The sequence below is a fragment of the Podarcis raffonei genome, chromosome 6 (assembly GCF_027172205.1).
Source record: "Podarcis raffonei isolate rPodRaf1 chromosome 6, rPodRaf1.pri, whole genome shotgun sequence".
Classification (NCBI taxonomy): domain Eukaryota; kingdom Metazoa; phylum Chordata; class Lepidosauria; order Squamata; family Lacertidae; genus Podarcis; species Podarcis raffonei.
In genome coordinates, this window is record NC_070607.1 from 79,519,724 (window position 1) to 79,545,407 (window position 25,684).

The 25,684-nt window shown below is 43.5% G+C and overlaps 1 protein-coding gene across 1 annotated transcript in view; it reads right to left on the reverse strand.

Moving 5' to 3' along the window:
• Window positions 1-25,684, reverse strand: part of PREX1 (phosphatidylinositol-3,4,5-trisphosphate dependent Rac exchange factor 1) — a 223,706-nt gene that overhangs the window by 97,141 nt on the left and 100,881 nt on the right. The window contains exons 2-5 of the mRNA XM_053394201.1: window positions 21,887-21,958; window positions 16,457-16,579; window positions 10,954-11,058; window positions 5,842-5,943 (exon numbers count right to left, since the gene is read on the reverse strand). Of these exons, the coding sequence (XP_053250176.1) occupies window positions 5,842-5,943; window positions 10,954-11,058; window positions 16,457-16,579; window positions 21,887-21,958 (402 nt within the window). The remainder of the gene's footprint in view (window positions 1-5,841; window positions 5,944-10,953; window positions 11,059-16,456; window positions 16,580-21,886; window positions 21,959-25,684) is intronic.

Consider the following 25,684-nt stretch of genomic DNA (forward strand, 5'->3'; position numbering starts at 1 on the left):
TCTGGAAATAAATCCAAGCAGAGCATAGCCAAACAAATCCTAGATAAGAGCCTGTAATTCAGTGATAAAATACATGCTTTGCATACACAAAGTCTGAGGTTCACGCCATGGCCTCCGCAGTTAAAAGGATATCAGGTAGCACAGGTGAGAGATGCTATTAGAGAGCCCCTGTCAAGCTGGGCTAGATGAACAAATGGTCAAGACTCCAGATAAGGCAGCTTCAGATGTTAATAAACAGAGAGCAATGATAGCCAATGAATATGATTTGTGTTTCTTCCCATGCTTTGGATAACTTTTTTATATTTATCTTTTGCATTGATTCATTACTATTTCAACAATACTGGTACATGGTGTTGTGAGCTCCTAATTGGTCATGTTTCCTTGTGATAAACCAGATGATGCCTTCGGCTGGAATCATGTGAAAACTATTTCTCCCCATTTTCAGGCTGAATCACCAGACCCTGCTTCATAGAGACTGCTTAAATTAGCCACCCCTGCTCTAAAGATTCGCTGTAGGAACAGCTATCTCCCAGGGAGCTTTGCAAGTTGGGCAGACTCATCCAGCTTTGCCCTGCGTGGCCCCATGTCAAAAGCCAACTGGAAAATGGTGCTGCTGTTGACATTCCTAAACTGGCCCAAAACCAGTTCCTGCACCTAAAGGAGCCTAGAACATAGCTATCAACTTTCAGATTTGAAAATAAGGGATCAGCAGCCTCACCTGTCCCGGGGACAGTCTACGGGATATCTAACAATCTGGGATAGCAGCGGGAAACAGCGCTGGAATAAGGGAATTTCCCGCAAAAAAGGGAAGGTTGGCAGCTGTGGCCTAGAATGCCAGCACATCTCTAGCCTGAAGAGGTCACATTATGCTCCTCAGATGTGATGACACAGTAGAAGCCCTGCTTCTCCTGTACCACCGCAGTCCATGTCTCCTAAAATGGGAGGCAACAAGTTTCAAATTAGGGTCCCATAATTGCTTCAAAGTAAATGCAGCCAATTTAAACACACTTAAAGGAAGGAAGGAAGGAAGGACAATACAGTGGTACCTCGGGTTACATACGCTTCAGTTTACAGACTCCGCTAACACAGAAATAATTCCTAGGGTTAAGAACTTTGCTTCAGGATGAGAACAGAAATTGCACAGCAGCAGCGGGAGGCCCCATTAGCTAAAGTGGTGCTTCAGGTTAAGAACAGTTTCAGGTTAAGAACGGACCTCCGGAACGAATTAAGTACTTAACCCGAGGTACCACTGTATATTCCGTAGATTGGCCAGCAAGCAGAGGTCTTTCCCATCATCAGCTTTCATCCTTGAAGAAGGAAGGAATGAAACCTGTCAGCTTCTGCATACATAAAAATATTGCTCTCCCAGTTAAGCTATTTTCAACAATAAGCCAGTATTATTTTAGGCTGAAAACTGATTTTTAAGAATGAAGAAGAGGCAGGTTTTAATTTTCCTATAGGGCTGTGAGCTCACACACAGACTTCACCATAAATCTTGAGTTGGGAAATATTTTAGCACCTTAACCTCTAGCTAATTAGCACTATCCTCTTTTAACAATCCCGAAGGGGGAATAAAGGGCACCTTGTCAGATTTCCATCACACTTCTTATAGGCACTGCTTTCCATTTCAAATTTCTGACACCTACCATCATTAAGGCTTGCAAAGCACCATGCTGTTTTGCATTATCTTTCAAGTGGATTTGGAGTCTGGCAGCTCAGCTCCTGCCTCCAGGTTATCCTTTCTCAGAAGCACAGGAATCTCCCAACCAAGGAGGCAGCCTATAATTATCAAATGTGGCTTTCAAGTGGCTCACATTGCTGCAAGGCATGGAAACCAAAATAATACCGGCTTGAACTGTAGCCAGATACCTGCAAAATCCTGGGTGCAAGGGTCAAAAATCACAGCATGCATTCATAATCCCCATACCACGAAGTCATCAATCAGGTGACTCTGAGGGTGTGCTGCTGTGACCTGCATATGCTGATAATATTAGGGGGCAAGAGAACAGAGGTAAGTGCATTTAATTCCCACCCTAAGGATATGATTAACACATGATCACTGCACCACTACAACCACCTGAGCTCATGGAAGTTGCCCTTTCTAAAGGGAAACAGTTCTTTTGGTGCTTGGGCTTCAATTTCCACTATGCATTAGCACAGTGTAGAAGGGACCAGGGCTGGATTAACACTTATGCCAGTAAACTGCTGAAATCTTGACTACATAGCAAGATGCCTTATACAGTGGTACCTCTGGTTACGCACTTAATTCGTTCCGGAGGTCCGTTCTTAACCTGAAACTGTTCTTAACCTGAAGCACGACTTTAGCTAATGGGGCCTCCTGCTGCCGCCGTGCTGCCGGAGCAAGATTCCTATTCTTATCCTGAAGCAAAGTTCTTAACTTGAAGCACTATTTCTGGGTTAGCGGAGTCTGTAACCTGAAGCGTATGTAACCTGAAGTGTATGTAACCCGAGGTACCACTGTACAAAGTTAGACTATTGCCCCATCTAGCTTAATATCATCTACACTGACTGGAAAGGGATTTTCAGTGTTTGAGACAGAGGGCAGTCCCAGCCCTGCTTGGAGATGCCATGGACTGGGAATGGGATGCAGGCAATGTAGATGCTCTACCACTGAGCTAGGGCCCTTCCCCACAGTTTGTGGTTTATCTGGAGCAAAGCAGCTGTAGCTTTCATTTTCTGATGCACTCTCATGCTAGTCCATATTTTGCCATGGTATGGCTTAGCACTGAATGCAAACCAGGCCTTAGCAAATTTAGGTCACCTGACCCTGAAACCCTTGAGAAAGCTGGATATGATAACTCAACAATAAGTAATGTCACTCTGCTTGTGCTCAGGAGCACTCCTTTTTATTCTCAAACAAAAACCCTGAATCCTAAGCATGGAAAATAAGTTCTAAGGCCGAGCCTTTGCTCAGATTAAGTCTTGAAGGGCTTCTAGCCTAAAGCTGAATCCAGGTTTGGAAAACTCTGGTTCTCTTGGAGTGGGGAGTTTACCTGTGACAGAACTGGTGGTTATGACAAGTAAAATGTTGCCTGTGTATATAAGGCCCTGAAAATAATCTTCTTTATTTCCTTTGCAAGATGGAGGAATCGAATCCTTTGGGGTTTAATATCCCAACTCATAGCTCTGGCCTAGTCTACACATACAACAGAAAGCGGTAGCAGAATAGATTACAGGAGATCACATCTTTTCAGTGCTTTCCTCCACACCAAAGAATTATCTGCAAATGGAAAAGTAACAGCTGAAACAGTGCTGGCTTAGAATCTCTCCCCCTGAGGTGGTAGATTTGGGGTCCCCACAACTGCAATCTCAAGTAACACAGGTCGCTTCCCTACCTCAGAATTCTGCAACCTAATCAGGCTCCCATCTCTGGTCAGCACTAAGAATCTCTTTTTCCCCTGTTTGCTCAACTTTGAGTTTCGACACTCCCATAAACGCAACAGAAAGCCAACTATGCAACCCAACCCAATGTGGATATATAAGGAAGCATAAACATTATAGAGGCCCTTGGAGAGGAATGTATACAAACCACATTTATCAAATCCCTATTTCCTCTGGCCTGTTGGCCCATCCTAGAGGTTTAAGAAGTCCTCCGAGTGTCACGCATAATCCCAAAGCAAATCCACGGGACTGACAGGCTTCAACTTCCTCTCCAACCTTGAGCCAATGTAAATACACGGAGCGGGGTTATTTCGTACTTGTTGTGAAAGCTGACGCGGCATTTTAAGAAAAGCTAAATTTGTCACAGCCTGACTCCTAGACTTAGCTACGTCAGAACAGATAGGGCAAAATCCCGACTCAAGTATTGCTACTCATTAACGTTAAGAAACATAGATTTATAGAAGCCCAGGTGTAAATCCAAAAAGGCAATTTTGCACACATCTCTTGTGTATCTTATCGCCACCCAGCAGTGATGGACCTTGGAGTCTCAAATTTCAGTGGCATCCCGAGCAATGCCAAAATTTGGTGCCCCCCACCCCGAGGCTCCACATCACTCCCATAAAACAGCCTCTGCATGCAGGACCAGTCTACTTGAGATAATACAAACTGATGCAATATTGCTAGCTCATAAGCTTTTCACTGGTTATGCATCTGAAAGCCGACAATGCTGTAACTGCTGTCAAAAGGAGCTCATTTCTTCTTAAGGTGGGTTCTTGTGCATTTATTTTTTTTAAAGAAAGTGCATCTAAGTTATACATACTCATATTTAAAAATAACAGCTTCATTTTAAATAAAAATCACATTTCACCATAGTGGGAAAGGCTGTATCCTGGTACTAACTTGTCAACAGAATTTTACTGCAGATTTCTCCTAATAAACACATTTTGTATGCAGTTTTGACCCATGGACACGTTTTTGCAAACAAATATTCCTTATATAAGGCACTTTTTATGTTTATTGGCCTAGAATATGGCACACTGTCCCCTCATTTTTATAAACATTACTTGGTTGGAGAACCGCATCACAAAATTTGGATAAGTGCAAAATTTGAAGGATAGATGTGTTTCTGTACACCTATTTTGTAAACCAGTACACCTTTGGAACCGTGAATTTGACATACTCACTTTTAAATTTGAAATTTCTCCCGCATTCCTACCACCTATACTAATTGTCCTCTTAATTTTAATAATCTGTATTGGATTTCAATGATACACATATGGTATGAAGTCACACAAAAACGGACCATAACAAGAAATACAAAAACAAACAATAGCAACTTCCCCCTTCTATGCCAGAAGCCAGGTAAGCAATCATATTCATTCTTATGTGTAGTCACTGTTGCCTATTTATTACATTTTCTGTGTTTTTCTTGCAGGGGCCTTATAGACCTCTTTAAAAAATAATACTAATTAACCATACATGTGGAAACTATACTTTGAATGTCTGTCCCTAAAAGAAAAATATATATCATTTTTTATTGCCACGTTTTAAAGTACAAGCCTTTGTCTCTTCTCAAAAGTGATGCAATTTAGGCTACAAAAATGATTTCTGCTGAGAGTTACGTCAACTGAGAGGGGTTTTCAGAATGGCCACTTACAGTATAACTTCCCAATCAAATCCAATTCAGAAGTAAACATCAATGAACCAAGTGAGTCCTGGTTTGAGCACAAGACGTTACATGGAAAAATTGCCCTGTTGTGTCAGCTGACCAACTCAAATTACCCTTAAGGGCACTTTTATTTGCAATCAGATCAGAAGCTGAGTTCAAGTGCTCTGCTGCTTTGCACAAATGATGATTCCTCGCTTGGCCAATTATCAAACTACAGCTCATACACTCAGCTGCAGGCAGTGCTTTAGAAGCAGGGAAGAGGAACAGAAGTCCCTCCCTCCATGATGCAGATAACCTTCATTGTGATTTGGCCCTGGGCATGGATAAAGGAAAAAGGGAAGAATCACAGAAATAAGGCTCCTGTGTGATCATGCTGAGAGGAGCTGCACCTCGCCACTGATCATTTCTGTCCCAGGGTACGACGCATGTGAAATTTAATAAAACAAGTCAAGATCGCTCAGTAAGATCCATTGTCTGTTCCAGTGATAATGAACCTGTGGCTCTCCAGATGTTGATGAACTCCAGCTCCCATCAGCCCCTGTCCTCATCGCCAATGGTCAAGAATGATAGGAATTGTAGTCCAGCAGCTTCTGGGTGGTCAAAGGTCACCTTTCGTCTTCTTGAGAACTCCAAGCAAGCATTATACAAGCACATCACAACGGACTAGTCTTCTTCCACCCAAACTTGCAAGTGGGTTAACGTTCCACAAACGCAAGTCGGAACCACATGTGCAACTTACAAATCAGTACAAATGCTTTGTTTTGTGTTACCTTCAGGAGCAGTGGGTATTTGCAAATCCTCTGGATTGGAGTTAGGAGATAACCCTCAAGTGGAATGTCTGTGGTCTTTCTGCCTCCCAAAAGCATGCAGCTCTGTAACCAGAAAATAAAAAGAATGTTACCCTTGACTCAAAGCTCCTAGGGACTTTCAGTGAGTTCAGAAAATGAGGATCAGTTCAATGTATGGAAGAAAATGAAGGAACATTTTATTCATTCATTTCCTTTCCTTAACGGACTTCAAGGAAGTCTCCCAACCAGGCACTGACCAAGCCTAAACCAGCTTGGCTTCATGGCATCATATGGCTTTTGCATTAAGAATTTCAAATTCTACACTGTAATCCTATGCATAACTAAAATTAGATGTGACTGGGCAGACACATTAAACTACATGATATCATGCTAAACCATTGTTTAGAAGGCTGGATAAGCCTCAAGTTCACATATCATGCAACTGCAAGGAGAAAGTTGGGCAGCTTTTGCTTCCATTTTGGCTTACTGCCTACACTGACAGTGAGGTTAATGTTACTATGGGTTTGTTTAAAACAAGCAAACTCCAAACCATGAATTCACTGACAGTGACTACGTGAGCTGCCTTTAGCATGGTTTACTATGCAAAGGTGCCATACAAATAAATGATGATGATGGCTTGTTTAAACAAACCATAGTTAGCATCTACCGTAGTTTAGGGTTCAGACAAAGCACTAAACTGCAGTTAATGGAAAAGAGAAGTAAAATCTTCTGAGCTCTTCCTCACAGCCAGGGCAAGGAATATGCAAGCCTGAGGACTGCCTGGGATTTTTCACCTAACGCTAAACTACGGTTTAAACTTTAGCACGATGCCTGAATGCAACCATAATGTCAGTGTATGGATCTATACTTTTCCTGAAAAGGAACACCACCGCAAAGACCGCAACCCTTCTCCTCCCCTGTCCCACTCAACTTCACTGCACTCCATTGCTTTAATACTCTTCTCCTCACCCAGTTCATTTCCAGTATCAAAGTCAGGCTTCTACTCTAAGCAATGGAGCAACACCAGGTAAAGCTGATGTAAAGGTGGGGTTTTCCTGGTTTCCATCACATGCTCCTTCGTATATGTGAACAGCAGAACCCACCCACTCATCCTTATAATGTGTCCCTGGGGTGGATGGGAAGGCAAAGAGATCCTATCACTTCCAATTAATCCCCTAATCTAAATAAATAAGTGGCCCTTTTAGATTCAGTGATACTCTATTATGAGCATGCATGAATAGGATTACACTGCAAGAAAGCCAAGATTCTGAGCAAACTGGTTGGATTTTTGCTAATTAGTTCAATTTGTCCCTTTGGAAGCGGACAACAATTTAAAAACTCTCATGCTCAATATGCAAAAGTATTGACAGTAACATCCAAAGCTAGTCATGTGCAGAGTCGACCCATTGAAATAATTCATTTCAATGGGTCTACTCTTGAGTGTGAGTAACAGTGGCTATCACCCAAGATTCCTGCGAGTGCAAGGCCCCTGAAATGGAGCGTAACAGCAATCACAATTTCCCCCCCGCTGCTTGCACTCTATTCCATCTGGGTCAAGTTCTCCAGCTTCACTTGCCAAACCAGATTCTCCAGAGAGACACTAAAAGACTTCGTGAGGAAGATGAGGTTCCTGCACTGCTGTCTACTTCAGACAGCTAGCGGTCTAAGTGGAAGATGGAGCACCTGTTGAGTAATAGATTTCTTCTAACTCCTAATTCCCTCTATCACTCAGATCCTCCTCCTCCTCTATGTGATCATCCTAGCCTTCCCCTGAAGCTCCACAGAACTTCAGAGTGATGCCAGAAGCCATGCTTCATAAAATTGCACTTTTTGGCAAGTACCATAGTTTTTCAATCATGTGTCCATTTGGAACACAAAACAGGTCGCCAAACCCTCTTTTCCTGCCAGAAGTAGTGACAGAAGTGAATCAGCAGCACAGACTGAAATGCACCCAGACCAGATGCACATTCCAGAACAGCCTGAACGTCCTCATGGGCGCATGGCAAAGCTTCAGTTCCCAGAGTGGTTTTAACAATGGGGGTGGTGTTCCTCTTGAGAGCACCTAGTCCCCCATCTCTGCCACAGACTTATTCTTACTTAGTAAGTACCTGTCAGGTAACAACTGGTGTTTCTCAGGTCCTGAGCCTGCCAGCTTTTGCCCATCTGGGGTTCTCATGAGATCTCCAGAGCATCATCTGACACAGCTGCCCAGAACTGCTTATGAGTTTTGCACAATGAACATTTTCACTCTTCGAAGATGTTTTCACCAGACACCAATAATTAGATTTCCTCTATAGACACAGAGTCTGGCTTTGATGCACACATTTTTCAGACTGTTTCAGGCTGGCAGTGCTGGGCACTACCTTCCAAAACACTCGTTCCCATTTTCCAGGGTTCTTGTGTGAATCATAAACCATTCTTGTCCCCCTTGTTGTTTTCTCCAGTCTTGGCCTTTGAATTCAGCACAGAGTTTTCCCACATTTTCCAAGGCAGGTCTCTATTTCAGCCACTGTGAGAGCACCACGGCCAATTCCACTCACACAAGAAACTCTTTTATTTTCTCATTTGACCTCATTAGATGGGGACATTATTATGCTGGGCAGGATTGGGGAAGGGGGGCAGAGTGAAAAATGGGGGGAGGTTGACATAAAGAAATACCAGCCTTCCACATATTCCCTACATACAAATGTCTTACAAAATCTCATTTTTTGCAGAAACAAAACAGCACCACTGTCTACAAACCTTCCTGCCGTGTCAAAAGATGAGGTGACGTTGCTGAAGAGTTTTGTTTTCCGCCAGTCCAATTAGTTGATGCAGAGAACATTCTAGAATAATGTTTGCACTCAAAGTTTCTCTCCCTCTCTCTCAAAAATTGAACAGAGATGCTTATGTCTGCAAATGGAACAAGAGGAACTTCTCTAGCTACGTTTTGCCAGCAGAACTTGACACGTGATAGCTTCCAAGGAAGGTTCTCTGAGGCACATTAGCAGCAATCTACTACCTTCTTCTTAGGTATGCTAACAGTCTAGATCAGGGGTAGGCAACCTAAGACCCGGGGGCCGGATCTGGCCCAATCGCCTTCTAAATCCGGCCCACGGACAGTCCAGGAATCAGTGTGCTTTTACATGAGTAGAATGTCTGCTTTTATTTAAAATGCATCTCTGGGTTATTTGTGGGGCATAGGAATTCGTTCATCCCCCCCGCCCAAAAAAAATATAGTCCGGCCCACCACATGGTCTGAGGAATGGTGGACCGGCCCACAACTGGAAAAGGTTGCTGACCCCTGGTCTAGATATTGCAGCATTCTGGAGATAATTGTTGGGGGGATTAGACATGGGGGAAGGAGTTGATTTCTTTCATGGGCACAAATCACCCCATGTATGAGATAAAGTCAGCAGGTGCAAGGTCAGCTAAGCCAGTTACTATAGCAACAGCTCAGTGCCATCTATATAAGTGATTAAGGCATGCCAGCACATTAGTCAGTTGGTGAGTCTGTCCATGAGTCGGAGTATGTGTTAAGTCTTGAACCTGCTGGAGCAAGAGAAATACTTCCTACTTGTATATATCTGTATCTGTATCTGCAAAGCCTACAAGCTGTATGTATCAACATCCAGAACTGTATTACTGAAGCCTGGTCTTCTGCAGCAGTAAACTTTTTTCGACCTTAAGCTGTCTCTGTGTGGTGACTGGAACTGGGGCAGACTTCAGCTAAGTGGGTATCTCACCTAAGATTCCCAACAATAATGTCATAGTGATTTACTGCAGGGAATTCTCCATCTTTGCACAATACTATCACAGACCGCACACAAGGGCCATGTAGTAGAGACCAGAAGAAGTGACACGTCTTGGCAGATCAAATTAATCAGAAATGGGAAGTATGGCTTTTCAGAAAAGGGAACTGAAAAGAGGGTGGAGAGAAGGGATCAGCCTGTGAAACAAACAGAAGAGGATACCACAAAAGGTGCACACCAAACTTAGTAATAAATTACTGAGGCCCCAAACAGTTTAAAGACAACTGAATCAGTTAGTTTGTTTTCATTATTTATCTTCTAACTCTTAAGTAGCATACAAAGGATGCCCAGACCTGGCAAGACTCAAACATGCTTACCTTCAACAAAGCTGCTATATCAAAATGTCTTTGGACCAACAGGAGCTAACCTAATGTCCTTCAGATGCTGTGGTCCACAATTCCCATCATCCTCAGCCACCATTGGTAAGGGATGATGGGAGCCGTAGCACAACAGCATCTAGAGGGCAGTGCATTTGCAACCCATTTTAGATCATAGCCCTTGAACAAATTTCAACCAATGTATGTTTTCCTTTTGGCTTGAGAGCAGATTGGGAATGACTTTAAAGAGAACAACTGCTAAAAGGGGAAAGAATGAAGAAGCCCCTTCTCTGCTGGTGGTCTTCTGCTACAGACTAGTATTTATGACTATACTTTGCTTTGTGTGTGTTTTTGTGTGGGGCATAGGAACTGCTTTATACAGTCAGATCACTGATCCATCTACATAAAAAAGTAAAGGTAAAGGAGCCTTGGATGGTTGAGTCCAGTCAAAGGTGACTTTGAGGTTGCGGCGCTCATCTCACTTCAGGCCGAGGGAGCTGGCATTTGTCCACAGACAGCTTTCAGGGTCATGTGGCCAGGTCATGTTTAGCTTCTGGCACAACTAAACACTGTGACGGAAACTAGAGTGCACAGAAATGCCATTTACCTTCCAGCCACAGCGGTACCTATTTATCTACTTGCACTGGTGTGCTTTTGAACTGCTAGGTTGGCAGGAGCTGGGACAGAGCAACGGGAGCTCACCCCACCGCGGGGATTCAAACTGCCAACCTTCTGATCGGCAAGCGCAAGAGGCTCAGTGGTTTAGAACACAGCGCCATCCATCTAGCTCAGTACTGACTACACTGACTGGCAGCAGCTCTCCAAGGTTTCAGGCAGGGGTCTGTCTCAGCCCTACCTGGATATGCCGGGGATTAAACCTGGGACCTTCTGCATGAAAAGCACATGTTCTTATCAGTAAGCATACAGCGATTTTAAACTTTCTATAACTGAGCATCATGTGCTGTTTGGGTACCACCAGTGCTTACCAATAGGAATGCTCTCACAGGTGGGATCTTGTTCAGTTCCATCAAGAGCCTGAGTGCTTTTTCATGGTTGCTGCAATATTCCTCGTATACAAAGAACTTGTCTTTCTGCAAGGTGAGGAAGAAAAAAAGCACACGTAAATGAAAGGCATCCCATTTATCTTTTGCATTTTACTTCCAATTAGTACAAATAAAATTTCCTTTCAAATGTGTACAGATGACGTACACAAGAAAGTATGAGATATGAGCAAACGGTTGGAGGTGTCATCTATTGCATTTTGAAGTTCATGTTGTCCTGCAGCAAGGTTTCTGGATTGACTTCTTAAATATTACACCTTTCAGTGAAAAACCTCTCAGTGAAGATAGGTATTTTTTAAGACACTGCAATATTAAGGCCACGTGTTATAATAAACCCATTTTGCACATTGTTCCAGGTTGGCTTGTTTCATACAAACCATAGTTAATGTTAGAAACAGTTTGTTGGCATGAATGATACAACAAGCTATGGCTAAATAAAAACAGAAGCAAACACTTCTGAACACCTCCAACCAGCTACATGGGAAGAAAGGATGCATGAGTCTAAGCTGATTCACATTACACTAAACAAAGGTTCAGCATGATATATGGAAATGGACAAAGGACAATCACAGGATGTAAATGAAAATGGAAGAAAAAGGATGTGTAAGGGGTGGGAAACAAATTCTTTTTATGCAGGCACAACACACACATACATACAAAGTGAGACCCTCATAAATATATGCAACCTCTGTGAGAGATCCAGAGAAACGTAAGTGCATCTTAGTGCATCATACAGCCAAGGTCCAAAGATGTTATGTGTACGTTGGGGGGGGGGGAGGACTAGATGATCAGCTGCAGACACAGCTTTTTTGTTTTTGATATAGCAGTTTCCAGCGCCAAAGAGACATGCCACAACTCAGTATAAAATACGGCTTGCATCTTTATAGGTAGGAACAAATGAAGAAAAAATGAGGCTGCCTTCTGGGTTCGTTCTCTCTCTCTCTCTCTCTCTCTCTCTCTCTCTCTCTCACACACATACACACACACACACACACACACACACACACAAATGTCTGAGGCATAAACAGCTTACAAGCACACACTCCAATTTTCTAGCTGAAATAAATTCTCTCTACATACTAACATCAAAAAGCAACTGCCATCGCTGTTACATGATGTACTTTCCGTGTCACAGTTCAAGTTGGCTACCCCACCCCCGCTGAATGAAGATCAGACATGCTAAGCCCGTTACAAAACACAGTCATCTGCAGATTGGCACAGAAAGTTTTTCAGACAAGCAGTAAAACCGTCTCCATGCCGGAATCAATCAGACATGGAATAACAAACCCTTCCATGGCTGACTGAGATGAGCAAGATAGCTAGCAATCACGCTAGGAGACTTTCAGTAGAAAAATCAAGAGGTCGTCCCAGGTACTGAATATCCATCTAGTTCCTTGTCACCTGGAATTTGCCTTTTATTTGTGTGTGTTTTTATTGCATTTATATTGTGCCTTTCTTCCATCATGGAGCCCAAGGCAGCAGTGTACACGTGATTCCCAGGCAGCCACTGTTCCAGGCACTATGCAGACCCAGACCTGCAAGGTGGTACTTTCATGTGACTTCAAACCATACACATCCTAGGACCTAAGTGTGCATATTATTCAAACGCTGCTGAGTATACCTCTATACCACTTTATTACCATATACTACTTGCTTGGAGTTGTATCCCTCTTCTATCAATGGGCCTTAGCTGGAGGTAAAAAGCAATAGTGCCCCAACAGGGGCTGGGTCAGGTTTCCATTTCAATTTCCCACAGTGCCCCAGAATTAAAATGGCTTGAGGAAGAGAACAGTGCTGGTGTCAACAATGGGCCCTGCTAGCATACTGGGGCTTTAGCAGTTGCCAAAGAATGCTGGTGGCTCAACACTGATCCTGAGTTCAGTTATATTAGTAGTAGTAGTAGTAGTAGTAGTAGTAAGCTAAAGGTAAAGGGACCCCAGACCATTAGGTCCAGTCGTGGCCGACTCTGGGGTTGCTGCGCTCATCTCGCTTTATTGGCTGAGGGAGCCGGCGTACAGCTTCCAGGTCATGTGGCCAGCATGACTAAGCCACTTCTGGCGAACCAGAGCAGCGCACGGAAATGCTGTTTACCTTCCCGCCAGAGCGGTACCTATTTATCTACTTGCACTTCGACGTGCTTTCGAACTGCTAGGTTGGCAGGAGATGGGACCGAACAACAGGAGCTCACCCTGTCATGGGGATTCGAACCGCTGACCTTCTGATCAGCAAGTCCTAGGCTCTCTGTGGTTTAACCCACAGCACCACCCGCGTCCTATCAGTAGCAATAGTAGTAGTAGTAGTAGTAGTAATAATAAACCACCCTTTAGCCAAAGATCTCAGGGCAGTTCACAATATAAAAATAAAAGATAGACGCACAAATATATAGCTAAAGAAGAAGCAACAAAACGATACCGCCCCCTCTCACAAGCACATTTAAAAGGCCATCAGCCAAAGACCTGGTTGAAGAGGAGCATTTCCGCCTGGTGCCTAAAGATATATAATGAAGGCGCCAGGTGAGCCTCCCTGGGGAGAGTTTATATGGGGAGAGGCGGCCCTTGAGGTATTGCAGTCCTGAGCCGTTAATCCAGGGATGGGTAATTTGCGGCCCTCTAGATGTGGTCCGACAGCTCCCATCATCAATAGTCATGCTGGCTGGGGCCGATGGGAGTTGGAATCCAACATACCAAGGTCCACACAGCTTTCCCATCCCTGGACTAGCGCAACATGGTGTTTCAAGGCAGCCAGATGCCTCCCAGGAACCCATAAAAGGAGTCAACTTCCGCTGCAGTCAGTCCCCATCAGAAGTATGCCGTCTCTGAATCTGGACGTTTCATTTCGCCACGGACAAACTGATCTTTCATGAATTTGTCAAATCCCCTTTAAAGGCAGCAGACATCATTGCGCCTTGAGGCAGCAAATTCTGAAAGTAAACTACGTGGCTGCCTGACGTAGTACTCTCTTTTGTCTGTCCCGAAACGACTGCCAATCAATTCCATTAGAAGATCATACATTCCATGAACCGTGAATTCCTTTCCTGTTACCAAATGGAAGGGATCCGCTGTCTACAAAGAACAAGGCAGGATCCAGATAAGCAGCACTGGAGGCCACTGAAAAAGGATGCTTTTGTTGTCCCTAAAGATTCTGTTTAGTATAATCTAATTACACATTTGTTTTTGCCTCTTCATTTATCATTATTTAACATTGTTTCTCCATCCAATCACAACCACCAGGGGAAATAAAAGTATCAGCCACAAAAAGATTAAGGAAAGAAGCTGGAAAGCGGCAGGCTCTCGGGTCTTATCCTTTGCTACACTACACATCTGGAATTGCAGCTGCTTATTCAGTTTCAGGCAAATTTGAGCAGAAGGTTGCAGCAGTATAAAGGCAAAGGATCCTGGTGACCAGATGCAGGAAGCTGTATGGCTTTGGGGCGGGGGGTGACGCAACAGAACAGGACAGTTTTTGTTCTTAAAATACCACTTCATGAAGTATAGGGAGAGACAACAGTTCAGCGGCAAGAGGGCTGCTTTTGTACGTATAGAGGCTGAAGGTTTCATTTCTGAGAATAGTAAAAAAAAGGGGGGGAGGAGTTACCTTGACCAAAGCTATTTACAGAATTGGCAGTTTATTAAGAAGTGTGTGTCAGCAGCTTTACTGATGAGTAAGACTGCAATCCCAGCTACGCTTACCTGGGCATAAGCCCCAATGAATTCAGTTGGACTTACTTGCAAGCCTACATCGTTAGGATTGCAGCCTAAAATGTTGCTGAATAATATTCAACTATAGGTGGAGAGGGAGATCAGGGACATTCTTGGCAGTGGCACCTGCTCTGTGGAATGCCCTCCCATCAGTTGGAGGTAGTATAATTCTGGATACTAGTGTCTGGAAACCACAGGAGGGAAGAGTGCTCTTGTGCTTGGGTCCTGCTTCCAGGTTTCCCCCAGGCATCTGGGTGGCCACTGGATGCTGGACTAGTGGCCTGATCCAGCAGGACCCTCCTTATGAGCATTATCAAATGCAGGTTCGATCTCAGCCTAGCTAAGGACCCATCCTCAAGGGCAACGTCTAGCTCTTCTTATGACTATGAGAACAAGAAGAAGAACCATGACTAGAAAGCTTTGGTCTGAACCAATGGGACTCGTCTTACGTTAACCCCAAATAACTCTTTAGACCAGGGGTGGGCAATACACAGCCTGCAGACGCTGTTAAGACTACAGCTTAATCCCTGATCATTGGCCATGTTAGGTGAGACTGAACCTGCTAAGTCTCGGTCTCAGCACAGTCAAGTCCCAGAACCCCAGACACTTGCCCTATGCACATCTTCCAGGTATACTTATGAGCAGGGCACCGGGAAACTGGTTTTTCAAATATCATCCTTCAGCATCACTGAACTCTTTCCATTTGAGAAGAGGTGACACTGGGGTGAAAGGACCCAATGTCGATTTGTCGATTGTGATTGCAGCTCTGTGACTTTGGCTGCATTGTTAGAGGTTAAATTTAGACCATGACATCTCCTGGCAAAACTCAGCTCAATGTATTCAATAATTATATACACGCCAGAGGGTTTTCATCAAGACTTTCCCAGCTGCCCTTCATGCATAAGAGCCACAAGTATGAAAGCTATGCTTTCAAATTACCGGGTGCCTGAAGTGTTTAATTTCCTCTCTGGATGACATTGAGGTTCCTTCGCTGGATGAGGAAATTATCAGTTACATAATTGCAGGTGCTACCCCTGGAAATCTGAACCTGCACTTACCAAGTGTATCATGGTCACTAGTCGCAGCTATCTAAAAACGGAATCTTTCTTATTCGGGAAATTCTCCCCCATTGATTTAGGGCCATTTCACATGTTGCCATATTTCCAAACAAGCTGGTGGAATTACAGGAATACATGTGAGCAGATGACCACATACAACAATCCTACTTACATGTGGGCAGCTCAATGCAGTGGGAATCTATGGTGGCCACACAAGCCTGGTGCCTTAAAACGGCCTGCACAATTTACACATCTGCTGCATTATACATGGCCATCAAGGGCATGCAATATTTAATGGAATCTCAATCTTATCAACTGGGTTGTGCTGTATAATTGCTCAGAGAGAGCATCCTGAAGAATGTCTTGAACAATGGGAAATATGCTTGCCAGTTTCTGTCTGGCAGGGCTGCTTCTTAATGTGTGATTTTACCAACAGATTTGTTTGAATTTATTGCAAAGTGCTTTGGGGTTAAGAAGCATCTCTGGGATGAAAGACAGTCTGGGGGGAAAGTAGACTAAATCCCCTAGGGCCAGAGAGATCCAATTTTAAAAGAAACTAGAGTTTTCCCTCTTTGGTCATTGGCTTTGAACTCCTGTGAGTGTGGTGAAGACATGAGAAAGTACCTTATCAAAATGATACATTTGCAAATAAGCATTTTAGCTCATACTCACAAATTTTAAGAAAACTTCTCCCAGTTCATGCTGAGACTGAGGTTCTGGATGCAAACAATATTCCAGAGCCGTCAGGAAGTCCTTGTGAACATCAAGTATATCTTCTATGTTGGAAAATAAAATCTGCAACATAAAGGAGTATCCATTAACAATAGCTAATGAAAAACATGATAGGGTCTTAAAATATTATTCTGATCCATTCATCCCAAACTATCTTTATTATCCTTACTATTTGATGATGATGGTTGAGGCATCACACTAAACTATAACTATTTAACTATGTTAAATACCTATTTAACTATGTGTTAGCACAAATGCTGAATTGACAAATTATAAATTGTGATTGCTCAGCAAACCACAAACAGAAACCATAGTTTGCAGCAGGTCTAAAAACCATGGTTTGTGATAGCTACGGTTCATTGTTCAGTGTGGCATCTGAGTGGAGTCACAGACCTTAAAACTCTTAACTGTCTGGACTCAGGATACTTGAAAAATCACTTGTCCCCATAAGCACCTGCCCAGCAGCTGAGATCATACTCAGAAGCCCTTTGTCAGGTGCCCTTGCAAAGCATAGCCTGATATTTCATCTGTTCTCTTATGCTTTATTATGGTTGTTTATGTGTTTTGTTGTTTCTACGTTGCTGTTTATCTTCCTTGAATGCCATTCACAGCAGAAAAGCAGCACACAAATCTTTTAAACAAATGCATAGGATGTAATTCAATGTCACACTATGACAAACATTTTATTCTGAGCAAGTATTGCAGCTTGCCACTCTCCTCCTCCTGCCCACTATTCTGGAGTTTATCTAGACCTCCTGACCTGATCCCGACCGCCCACAAAAAGCCACTAAGACATGGGAGGAAACGAGACATCAATTCTCAAACTTAAAAGGCAAGCAGAGCTAAGAGCTAGACTTCTTGGTAAAACAAACCATGGTTTTGAGTTTCCACATGTAAAGCTGGCAAACCATGGCTTGGAGTGTTTTTTCTGCTTTGTTATTTATCCTCACAGCATTCATAAATTCAAAAATGAACCCCCTTCTTCATGTTACAGCGGCTCTGGAGGTGAAATTATGGTTGTTCGTCACTGCCTCTCAATGCAGACATCCCAACAAACTAAAGTTAGCAATAAACCACGGTCCATTTCATCCCATGATCTGAATCAGGGTTTGACACCTGATCGCAAACAACCTTTTGTCAATTCAGCTTCCTTAAGCATGGTTTAGCAGGATGCGTGATTTGAGCAACTGTCCTCTCTAATGCTACTGTTTGTAATATCTGCAATCCCCTTCTCAGCATGTACTGGGCCACAGAGCAGAGGTCAGCTATGTTAATGGGTTCTGATGGGCCTTAATTATCTGTCTGGCACGCACTGCCTTCTGTCTTATCCTCAGCTGCTTGCTTCCTGCTGAAGGTGATCCTCAATCCAGCCAGCTGTCTCAAAGCCAGAGATGGCTTTGTGTTTACCAGGGTGGTTTTAATGAGGAGTTAAAACCTGTTCTGATTGCCCTGGGGAAATCTAATTTGTCATCCTTTATGTCATTAGTATTGTAACTGCTGGGCAGCAGAGATCTGCACTAAGCATTTTGTTTGCTTGTTTCAGTTTCAGATTATGAAATAACCAAGGCAGAAGACAGAATAAAGTGTTTGGTTGCCTATTTCAAAAGGCTATATTCTGTCTGGCAAGCGACCACATTTATAGACCTCTGGGAGCAGGAAAAGATCCAACATGTTGAGATGTTCCTCCATCATCAAACCCATTCAGCACTCTCAGTTCTGTCCATGTTAATCATAAGAGCATTAGGGCGCAATAAAAGTCCTACTGGCCAATGATCTACCTAATCAAACATCCTGTGTCAAAGAGTGAACAGTCATATGTAGGTCATAAGCAGGGCACAAGAGTAACAGCCCCACACTATTTCTGCTATTAAGAGATACACTGCCTCCAAACACTGAGGTTCCATTTAGTGATCATGGGTAACACTCACTGATGGACTTATCCCCCAAGAAGGTGAGAACTTGTGTGGTTTAGAAACTGAATGAGGAGCAGAGAGATGCACTTTCAAATCTCTGCTCAGTTGTGAAGTTCACTGTGTGATCTTGACCCAATAGCCATCTTACAGCCTTAAAGCTATACCTTAGAGCAGTGTTCCCCAACCTTGGGCCTCCAGCTGTTTTTGGACTACAACTCCCATCATCCCTCGCTAGCAAGACCAGTGGTCAAGGATGATGGGAATTGTAGTCCAAAAACAGCTGGAGGCCCAAGGTTGGGGAACACTGCCTTAGAGGACTCTTCTGACAACAAAATGGGGATCTATGTGCAGTGACCTAAAAATGTAGCGTGGAATTCAATGTAGTGCCAAGTGCAGGTACGTACCCATGAAAGTCCTCATGCAGGACTTCCCACTTTTCTCTCCCTGGTCACCCCCTACACTGCTTTTTGTAAACCACTTTGAGGAGTGAGAGTTCCATCAAGCACTATAGAAATTTTATGAAATAAAGAAATAAACCTGTCCTGGTTGTTCCCCAAACCCTCCAGAGTAATTTTAGGGGGCACAAGGGGAGGAGAGAGGTGGACAGTCCTGCTGCCTGAGTGGACCTTGTTCTATGCATGCAACAACTTACTTGAATTTCACCCATAATAAATAAATGGAGAGGGAAAGTATAGTCTCCTTGTAAAGCTATCTAAACTTGATGTTTCAAAAGGATAAACTAGATACAGAATGGCAGATTCAATAGTAAATATGTACAAAGTCATTAACAAAGAACTGGAACAAAGAACTGTGACTTCGACAGATTTGAAATTGGTTATGAAAACTGGGGAAGCAAATCTTGTGGTCGCAAAGCAGAGCTCACTGAAAATGTCAGCAATGAAAAAAGAAATAGCAATATTTTTCACTGGGCAAAGAGCAAGGGGATGGAGCCAAATGTAGTGTTAGATATGATGAAGAAAGGGGATTGAAAGAAAAACAGCAAGTTTCATTCATCCATTTGATGAGTCTATGATGCGGGGATACTTAAGGACTACAGTGTACTAGGATTCACTTCAAAGAAGATATTGCAGACCTGGGAAAAAGATGTAGAAAAGGGCAACTGGGAGAAGAGAAGTTGCATTTACCAAAAGGGCCAGCCCAAGACATTTTGCCACCTGAGACGAAAGTCAAGACAACAAAACTGTCCCATTCTACATACAGAAGTCAACTGGACTGGTAGCTGATTATTATTTCAACACTGGCAAAGGGACAGCATCTTCTACTTCACTTGAGGTCAACAGGCTAGCTAGGAGTACAGAGGTATCTAAGAGCCCCCCCAGCAGGTGTTACCTGAGGAGGATACCTCACTCTGCCTAACAGTAGAGCTGCCCCTCCTTGCAAAACCTTTTGCAATTGAAGCACTGGCCAAAGGAGTGGGGAGAGGGCCTTGATAACCTTGTATGGAATTGCCAAGGTTAGCCTCTTGCTTCAATGACCAAGTAGTGAAAAGGACCCTTTATTTTTATAAGAGCTTCTTAAATCCTCCCTGTGCTTCGGCAAAGGGATAAACCAAAAGCATCACTCTGCATCCACAAAGAGGCTTCAGGCAAAAAATGCATTCAATCAGTAGCAAACAGAAAATGAACTGATGTAATATGTGATTGCGGTGACAGATATATTTAGCACCTTTGGAGGTGATAAATCATTTGGAATAAAAGCAATGGAAATAATATCCATCTGCATTTTATCATCTGCTGCATCTGCAGACCAGAAAAAAAGCTTCACCTGCTGAACCTTTGCTTGTTCTCCAGGCAGCTGAATGAGGCCTGCAAGAAAAATGTTGCCCACCCAACCCAGATCTCACCCTAGAGAAAGAGCCATCAATGGCATGCACAGCTCCTCTCTCCAGGAGAGGAAGCAAGCATGAACTTCACTGGCTGCTGAGCAAAACAGCAACATAAGCAAATAGCAGCATCTAGGGTTGAAATCCCAAGAGAGTCTGTGTGTGCCTTTAAATTATGCACACTAAATTTTGCTGCAGTTCTCCCCTCCATTTCCCCCTGGATCCTTTCTTCTTCTCCCTAGTGAGTAGGACTCCAGGGGAGGGCACAGAGAAAGAGGATAATTTTCCTCCCTCTCTTGTAGCACTAGAACTCATGAACCTGAATGCTAGAAGATTCAAGATAAACAAGACAAAGCACTATAGAACTTACTCCGACAGAAGGCAATGGTGGCCACCAACTTGGATGACTTTAAAAGAGGACAAATACATGGAGAATAATGCTAGAAATGGCTACCAGCTAGCCATGATGGCTGTGTTCCACCTCCACAATCAGAAGCCTTATGCTTCTAAATGCAAGTTGCTGGAAAGAGCAGGTGGGGAGAGTGCTGGTACACTCATGTCTGACTTGCAGGCTTCCCACAGCCATCTGGTTGGCCACTGTGAGAACAGCATGCTAAATGGGCTCTTGACCTGCACCTTCAGGACTGCGCTTATGTATGCTTCAAAGCATATGGTTAGAAGGGGTGTACAACAGGATTGATGATCAAAAGAAGGAAACAAACCGCTAGATATGTAGTCAGGATTCACATCTCCCAGCTTGGAAATGCAGGCTTCTAATTTTTTGGTCAAAAAGGAGAGTGAGTGTTATGACCTCTCAAATTCTTCTCCAGCTCAGGTTTTTAATCCAAGCAGAGATGAGTTCAACCCTTCTCCATGAGCCTCTGCACATTTACATTCCTTCAAAGTCCATTCTACCTGCTCACTGACTGTATTTCCCAGGCATGTGGAGCTGCACACTAAGAAACAGAGGAATGAGAGACCTCCCCTCCAAGTTGCCTTATTGTGACTTCTTAATGCCAGACTAGGAGGTGGGGGTGAGGGTTGGAGTCTCATAGTAGAAGGATAACTAGATCCTGTTGCATCCTTGACGTGGAACATAATAGCATCAACATCAATTTGAACTGGCTGAGATCAAGCCAATAATTTTATAAATTTATTCAGAAATGGCTCATTCATCAGTAGAAACCCCAACACTTTGCCTACCAATTTAATATTGACAACTATAGGTGCATCCAGTTAGACCTTCCAATTGGTCCCTGGGAGCAAAGGTTTGCCTAGGGTTGCTACACATTATTATTATTATTATTATTATTATTATTATTATTATTATTACTACTACTATTATCATCATCATCCAGCCAGCTTTCAACAACTACGTAACAGGCAGAAAATAAGGTAAAGATTTCCTCACTGTTGCATCTCCATGCTAGGAAAAAAATTACCTGTTTCTTTCTACCTGCATCTTTCAAAGGTGAAAAATGCCTGTGCATTTAAGATAACATGGAAGTCCTTCAGCAGCAGTGGCTAACAACTCACTGACCAGATGTATGCAAACCCAACCTCTTGCCATACTCTAAATCATTCACAAAGAGATTGGTACTCTGAGAGACTTACCTTGATGTTGTCCTCTGTTATGTATTTTTCAGCTTTGTCCACAGCGCTCTGTCTAATTCGGTGGAGAAATGCCTATGGGGAACAAAAAGGGAAAAAGTGGGTTAGTGTCAAACAGATACTGGTGAATGGGATACTGTCCCACCAATCTCAGTCTGCCCTCAGCCAGCCCCCACCAACCTGCCTGCCTGCCTGCCTGCTTATACCCAGTGCTATTTTTCTAGAAAAAGAGGTGCCAGAATTCACCATGAACTCACCCTTGTTCTCTTAGAATGGCAATGGTGCCCACCTGAAAAGTGCCAGAACCGAGTTCCAGCGAGTTCTGGAAAAAACCCTGCTTACACCCAGTCCAGGGGGTAGATATGGCGGTCAATTCCTCCCCCTTATTCTCAGTGTTGCCCTTGTAGAAGTCAGCAGGGAGGATAATGGGGACAAAACTCAAATTGGTTAGCTTTACCTGCCATTGGCTTTGAATCCACTTACTATTTGAGCTCCCCGATTCCTGTGGTACCTGTCATAATGAGCACCAGCAACCATGGACAGATATGGCTTCTATCTTTTGGGTTTTTTAATAGCATCCAGCCATCAAGATACAAATATGAGGCTTCTTGGCACAAAGGACAGATAACTTTGCATGTTCAAAACTATCAAAACACGCATTGCTTCACTAATGGGACGCTTTTCTTTAAAGTTGTTCGGGTTTCGACTGGCAAGAAGCAACGCCCGTGTCTCTTTTTACTTAGGTACCTAGTACCAGCACACCAAAGGACACAATTGTTTGTTTATTCTTTCCAAGGTTTTCCCATTTCTTCCTCTAGACATGGAACTGCTCTGACTTGATTAGGCAAGTGAGAGGCCTGGCTCTCATCATGTAAAGAGATGTGTGTCAAGGAAGAAGGGCGAAAGGGCTCAACAAAGCAAGAATGGGAAAGAGGAGGCATATCCCTGAAATAGAGGCACACTGAAGCTAAGAAGCAGTTGCCGCCCGGTTTTACCCTGATGTTAGAGAGGTGACACCCGTGACCCATAAACAGCCACTTGATTGTAGTCCCTCCTCCGCAAACACTTCACTTTCAATGGTGCCTTTGTTTAATACGAGTTCATCCACACACTCTGAACATATGACTGCAATAAGTGCTGGGTTAGACCACGGTCCAATCCAGTCCTGCATCCTGTTTTTCAAAAGCAGCAGCCAGCCAGATGCTCCTGTGAATCTCACAAGCGGAGGAGCATGAAGGAAATGGGCTTCCCTTGTCATTCATCCACATTACGGAGGGTGGGGACGACTCTCCTTTGCTTGTTTCGTAGTTCCTCCGAGGCCTGGGTCAAGTTCTTTTTGTGGGCATCAATTATAGAAAATTGCTAACGATGACAACAATAAAAACCTGCCTCTCCTCGATCCTTCCTTTCACACCTGGACTGTTCTAATTGATCCCAGCAGATTTCCTTCCCGATGGCTGTCTGAGTCAGGCTCTTAACTTCTTTCCCCATAGAGAAGTGGAGATGGCATTGTTTGGAGCAGAAAAAATAACCATTTTTCTTGACCTTCCTCCTGAAATATCAGTGTATACATAAGAATACCAGGTGCTGTGTTATGACGAGTCAGACCGTTGGTCCATTTAACTCAGTACACTGACTGGAAGCAGCTTTCCAGATTTTCAGGATGAGTTCTCTCCCAGCCGTACCTGGAGATGCCCGGGATTAAACTTTGGTCCTTCTACCACTGAGATAAAAAGGTAAAGGGACCCCTGACCATTAGGTCCAGTCGTGGCCGACTCTGGGGTTGCGGCGCTCATCTTGCTTTATTGGCCGAGGGAGCTGGCGTACAGCTTCCGGGTCATGTGGCCAGCATGACTAAGCCACTTCTGGCGAACCAGAGCAGCACTCGGAAACGGTGTTTATCTACTTGCACTTTGACGTGCTTTTGAACTGCTAGGTTGGCAGGAGCAGGGACCGAGCAACGGGAGCTCACCCTGTTGTGGGGATTTGAACCGCCGACCTTCTGATCGGCAAGTCCTAGGCTCTGTGGTTTAACCCACAGTGCCACACGCTCCCCACCACTGAGATAAACCCCTTCTAAAAGCAAAGAAGGGTGGTGGTGGTTGTTGTTGTTGTTCTAAACCTATTTCTCCACAAAGGATGCTTATTACAAGTTTTTAAGGGACTGTGTCAATTCCCTCTCTCCCCCTACCCTTAATTTTCCTTTCACACCAACTTACACACTTTTTCATACTCAGTGAACCCCCCCCCCTTTGAATACTCAGAAACTACTACATTACTAAATTAATAATACTGGCAGCTGATAGAACATTAAGTGACAAACTATTTCAGTGAGAGTTAGTTTTAGATATTTTTACTTAAAATCTAGTGTTGGTTATTGGTTTCTTCTATTCTTGTTTTCTGTTACACAGTAAAAGGCGGGTCATGCTTAGGTCTCCCTTCAGATTTCTAGGCTCTGGACAGTTAATAATGAACAAACAAACAATAGCCAAAGGCAGTGGACCAGCTGTGACATTCGAGAAGCTCGTTTGCAATGTCAAGATTAAACCCTAAATAGCATGTAGCGATTATGGGACTAAAACCAAGAAGATGAAATGTTACATCCCTCCTCTTCTCTCTGTAGGGAAGGGAGATAAGAGATAGCAAGTGAAAATGAAATCAGATAAACCCATCAAGGAGAAAATCCGCTAGGATCAATTAAAATAATCCAGGCATAACAGGAGGAGTGTCAGGTTTTTCTGTCTGTCATCATTAACTGCTTTGTATAATTGACTCCTACACAAAGAACTTGTACCAGGCCCTAGAGGAATTGTGTATGGGCAAAAAGAGATTATTTACTCCCATGTGGGAAAGGTTTTGGGTGCAGTTGTTTTTGAGGCAACCAACAATTGCAAAAGCAATTTTATTTGCAGCAAGTAAATCAAATTTAAGCCTTTTGGCGTGAGAACTTGTTTATGGATTGCAAAGAGCTCACACTACCTGTCCTGTGGGTCTATTCCCTCTTGCATCCTGTTGTCCTTTCTATATATACCCTTGACATTTTGCTACCTTTACATTCGACATGATGAAGAGCAGCATGAAACTCAAAAGCTTTACACACACATTACATTTGAATTGTTTTAAAATACAGGGGGTTGGGGGGATTCAGGTGGCTGGTGCCAAGTTATGTAAGCATTTCTCCTCTGCAGCTGTCCCTATACAGAAGCACCAAACCATTGTTTCTTACTCCTGTTCCTAGACAAACTCGCCTTTGCTCTGGCAACCACAACCAGCACTCATTGGCAGGGGACAGCTCCATGCAATGGCCTTTGATGTGTTTCTAATGAAAGCCACTTGGGGATCCTTCTGAATTGCAAGGTGGGAGAGACGTCAAATAAATATATATAAATTCAGGTCCTGCGAATCACTGTGATATGGATATTTGTGTGTTCCACTGCCTTCTTCCTACACCACCACATCTACTGGGGGGAATGCATTACAATACAGTGGTACCTTGGTTTACAATCATAATCCATTCCGTTTGTACACCAAAACAGGTTGTAACCCAAGGCGTACTTTCGCCAATGGGGCCTCCCAAAAATTTTGTTCGTAATCCATAAGAAACGGGTTGTAATCCAAAAAAAAGTTTGCAAACCAGGACACGCACTTCCGGGTTTGATGTGTTTGAAATCCAAAACGTATGCAAACCAGACTGTTTGCAAACCAAGGTACCACTGTACTATGGCTGATGCATCTCAGTTCTTTGTCTTGGGTGAGATATGTCTTGAAGCCTGGAGTCAAGTCTTACTTAATAAAAGTGGT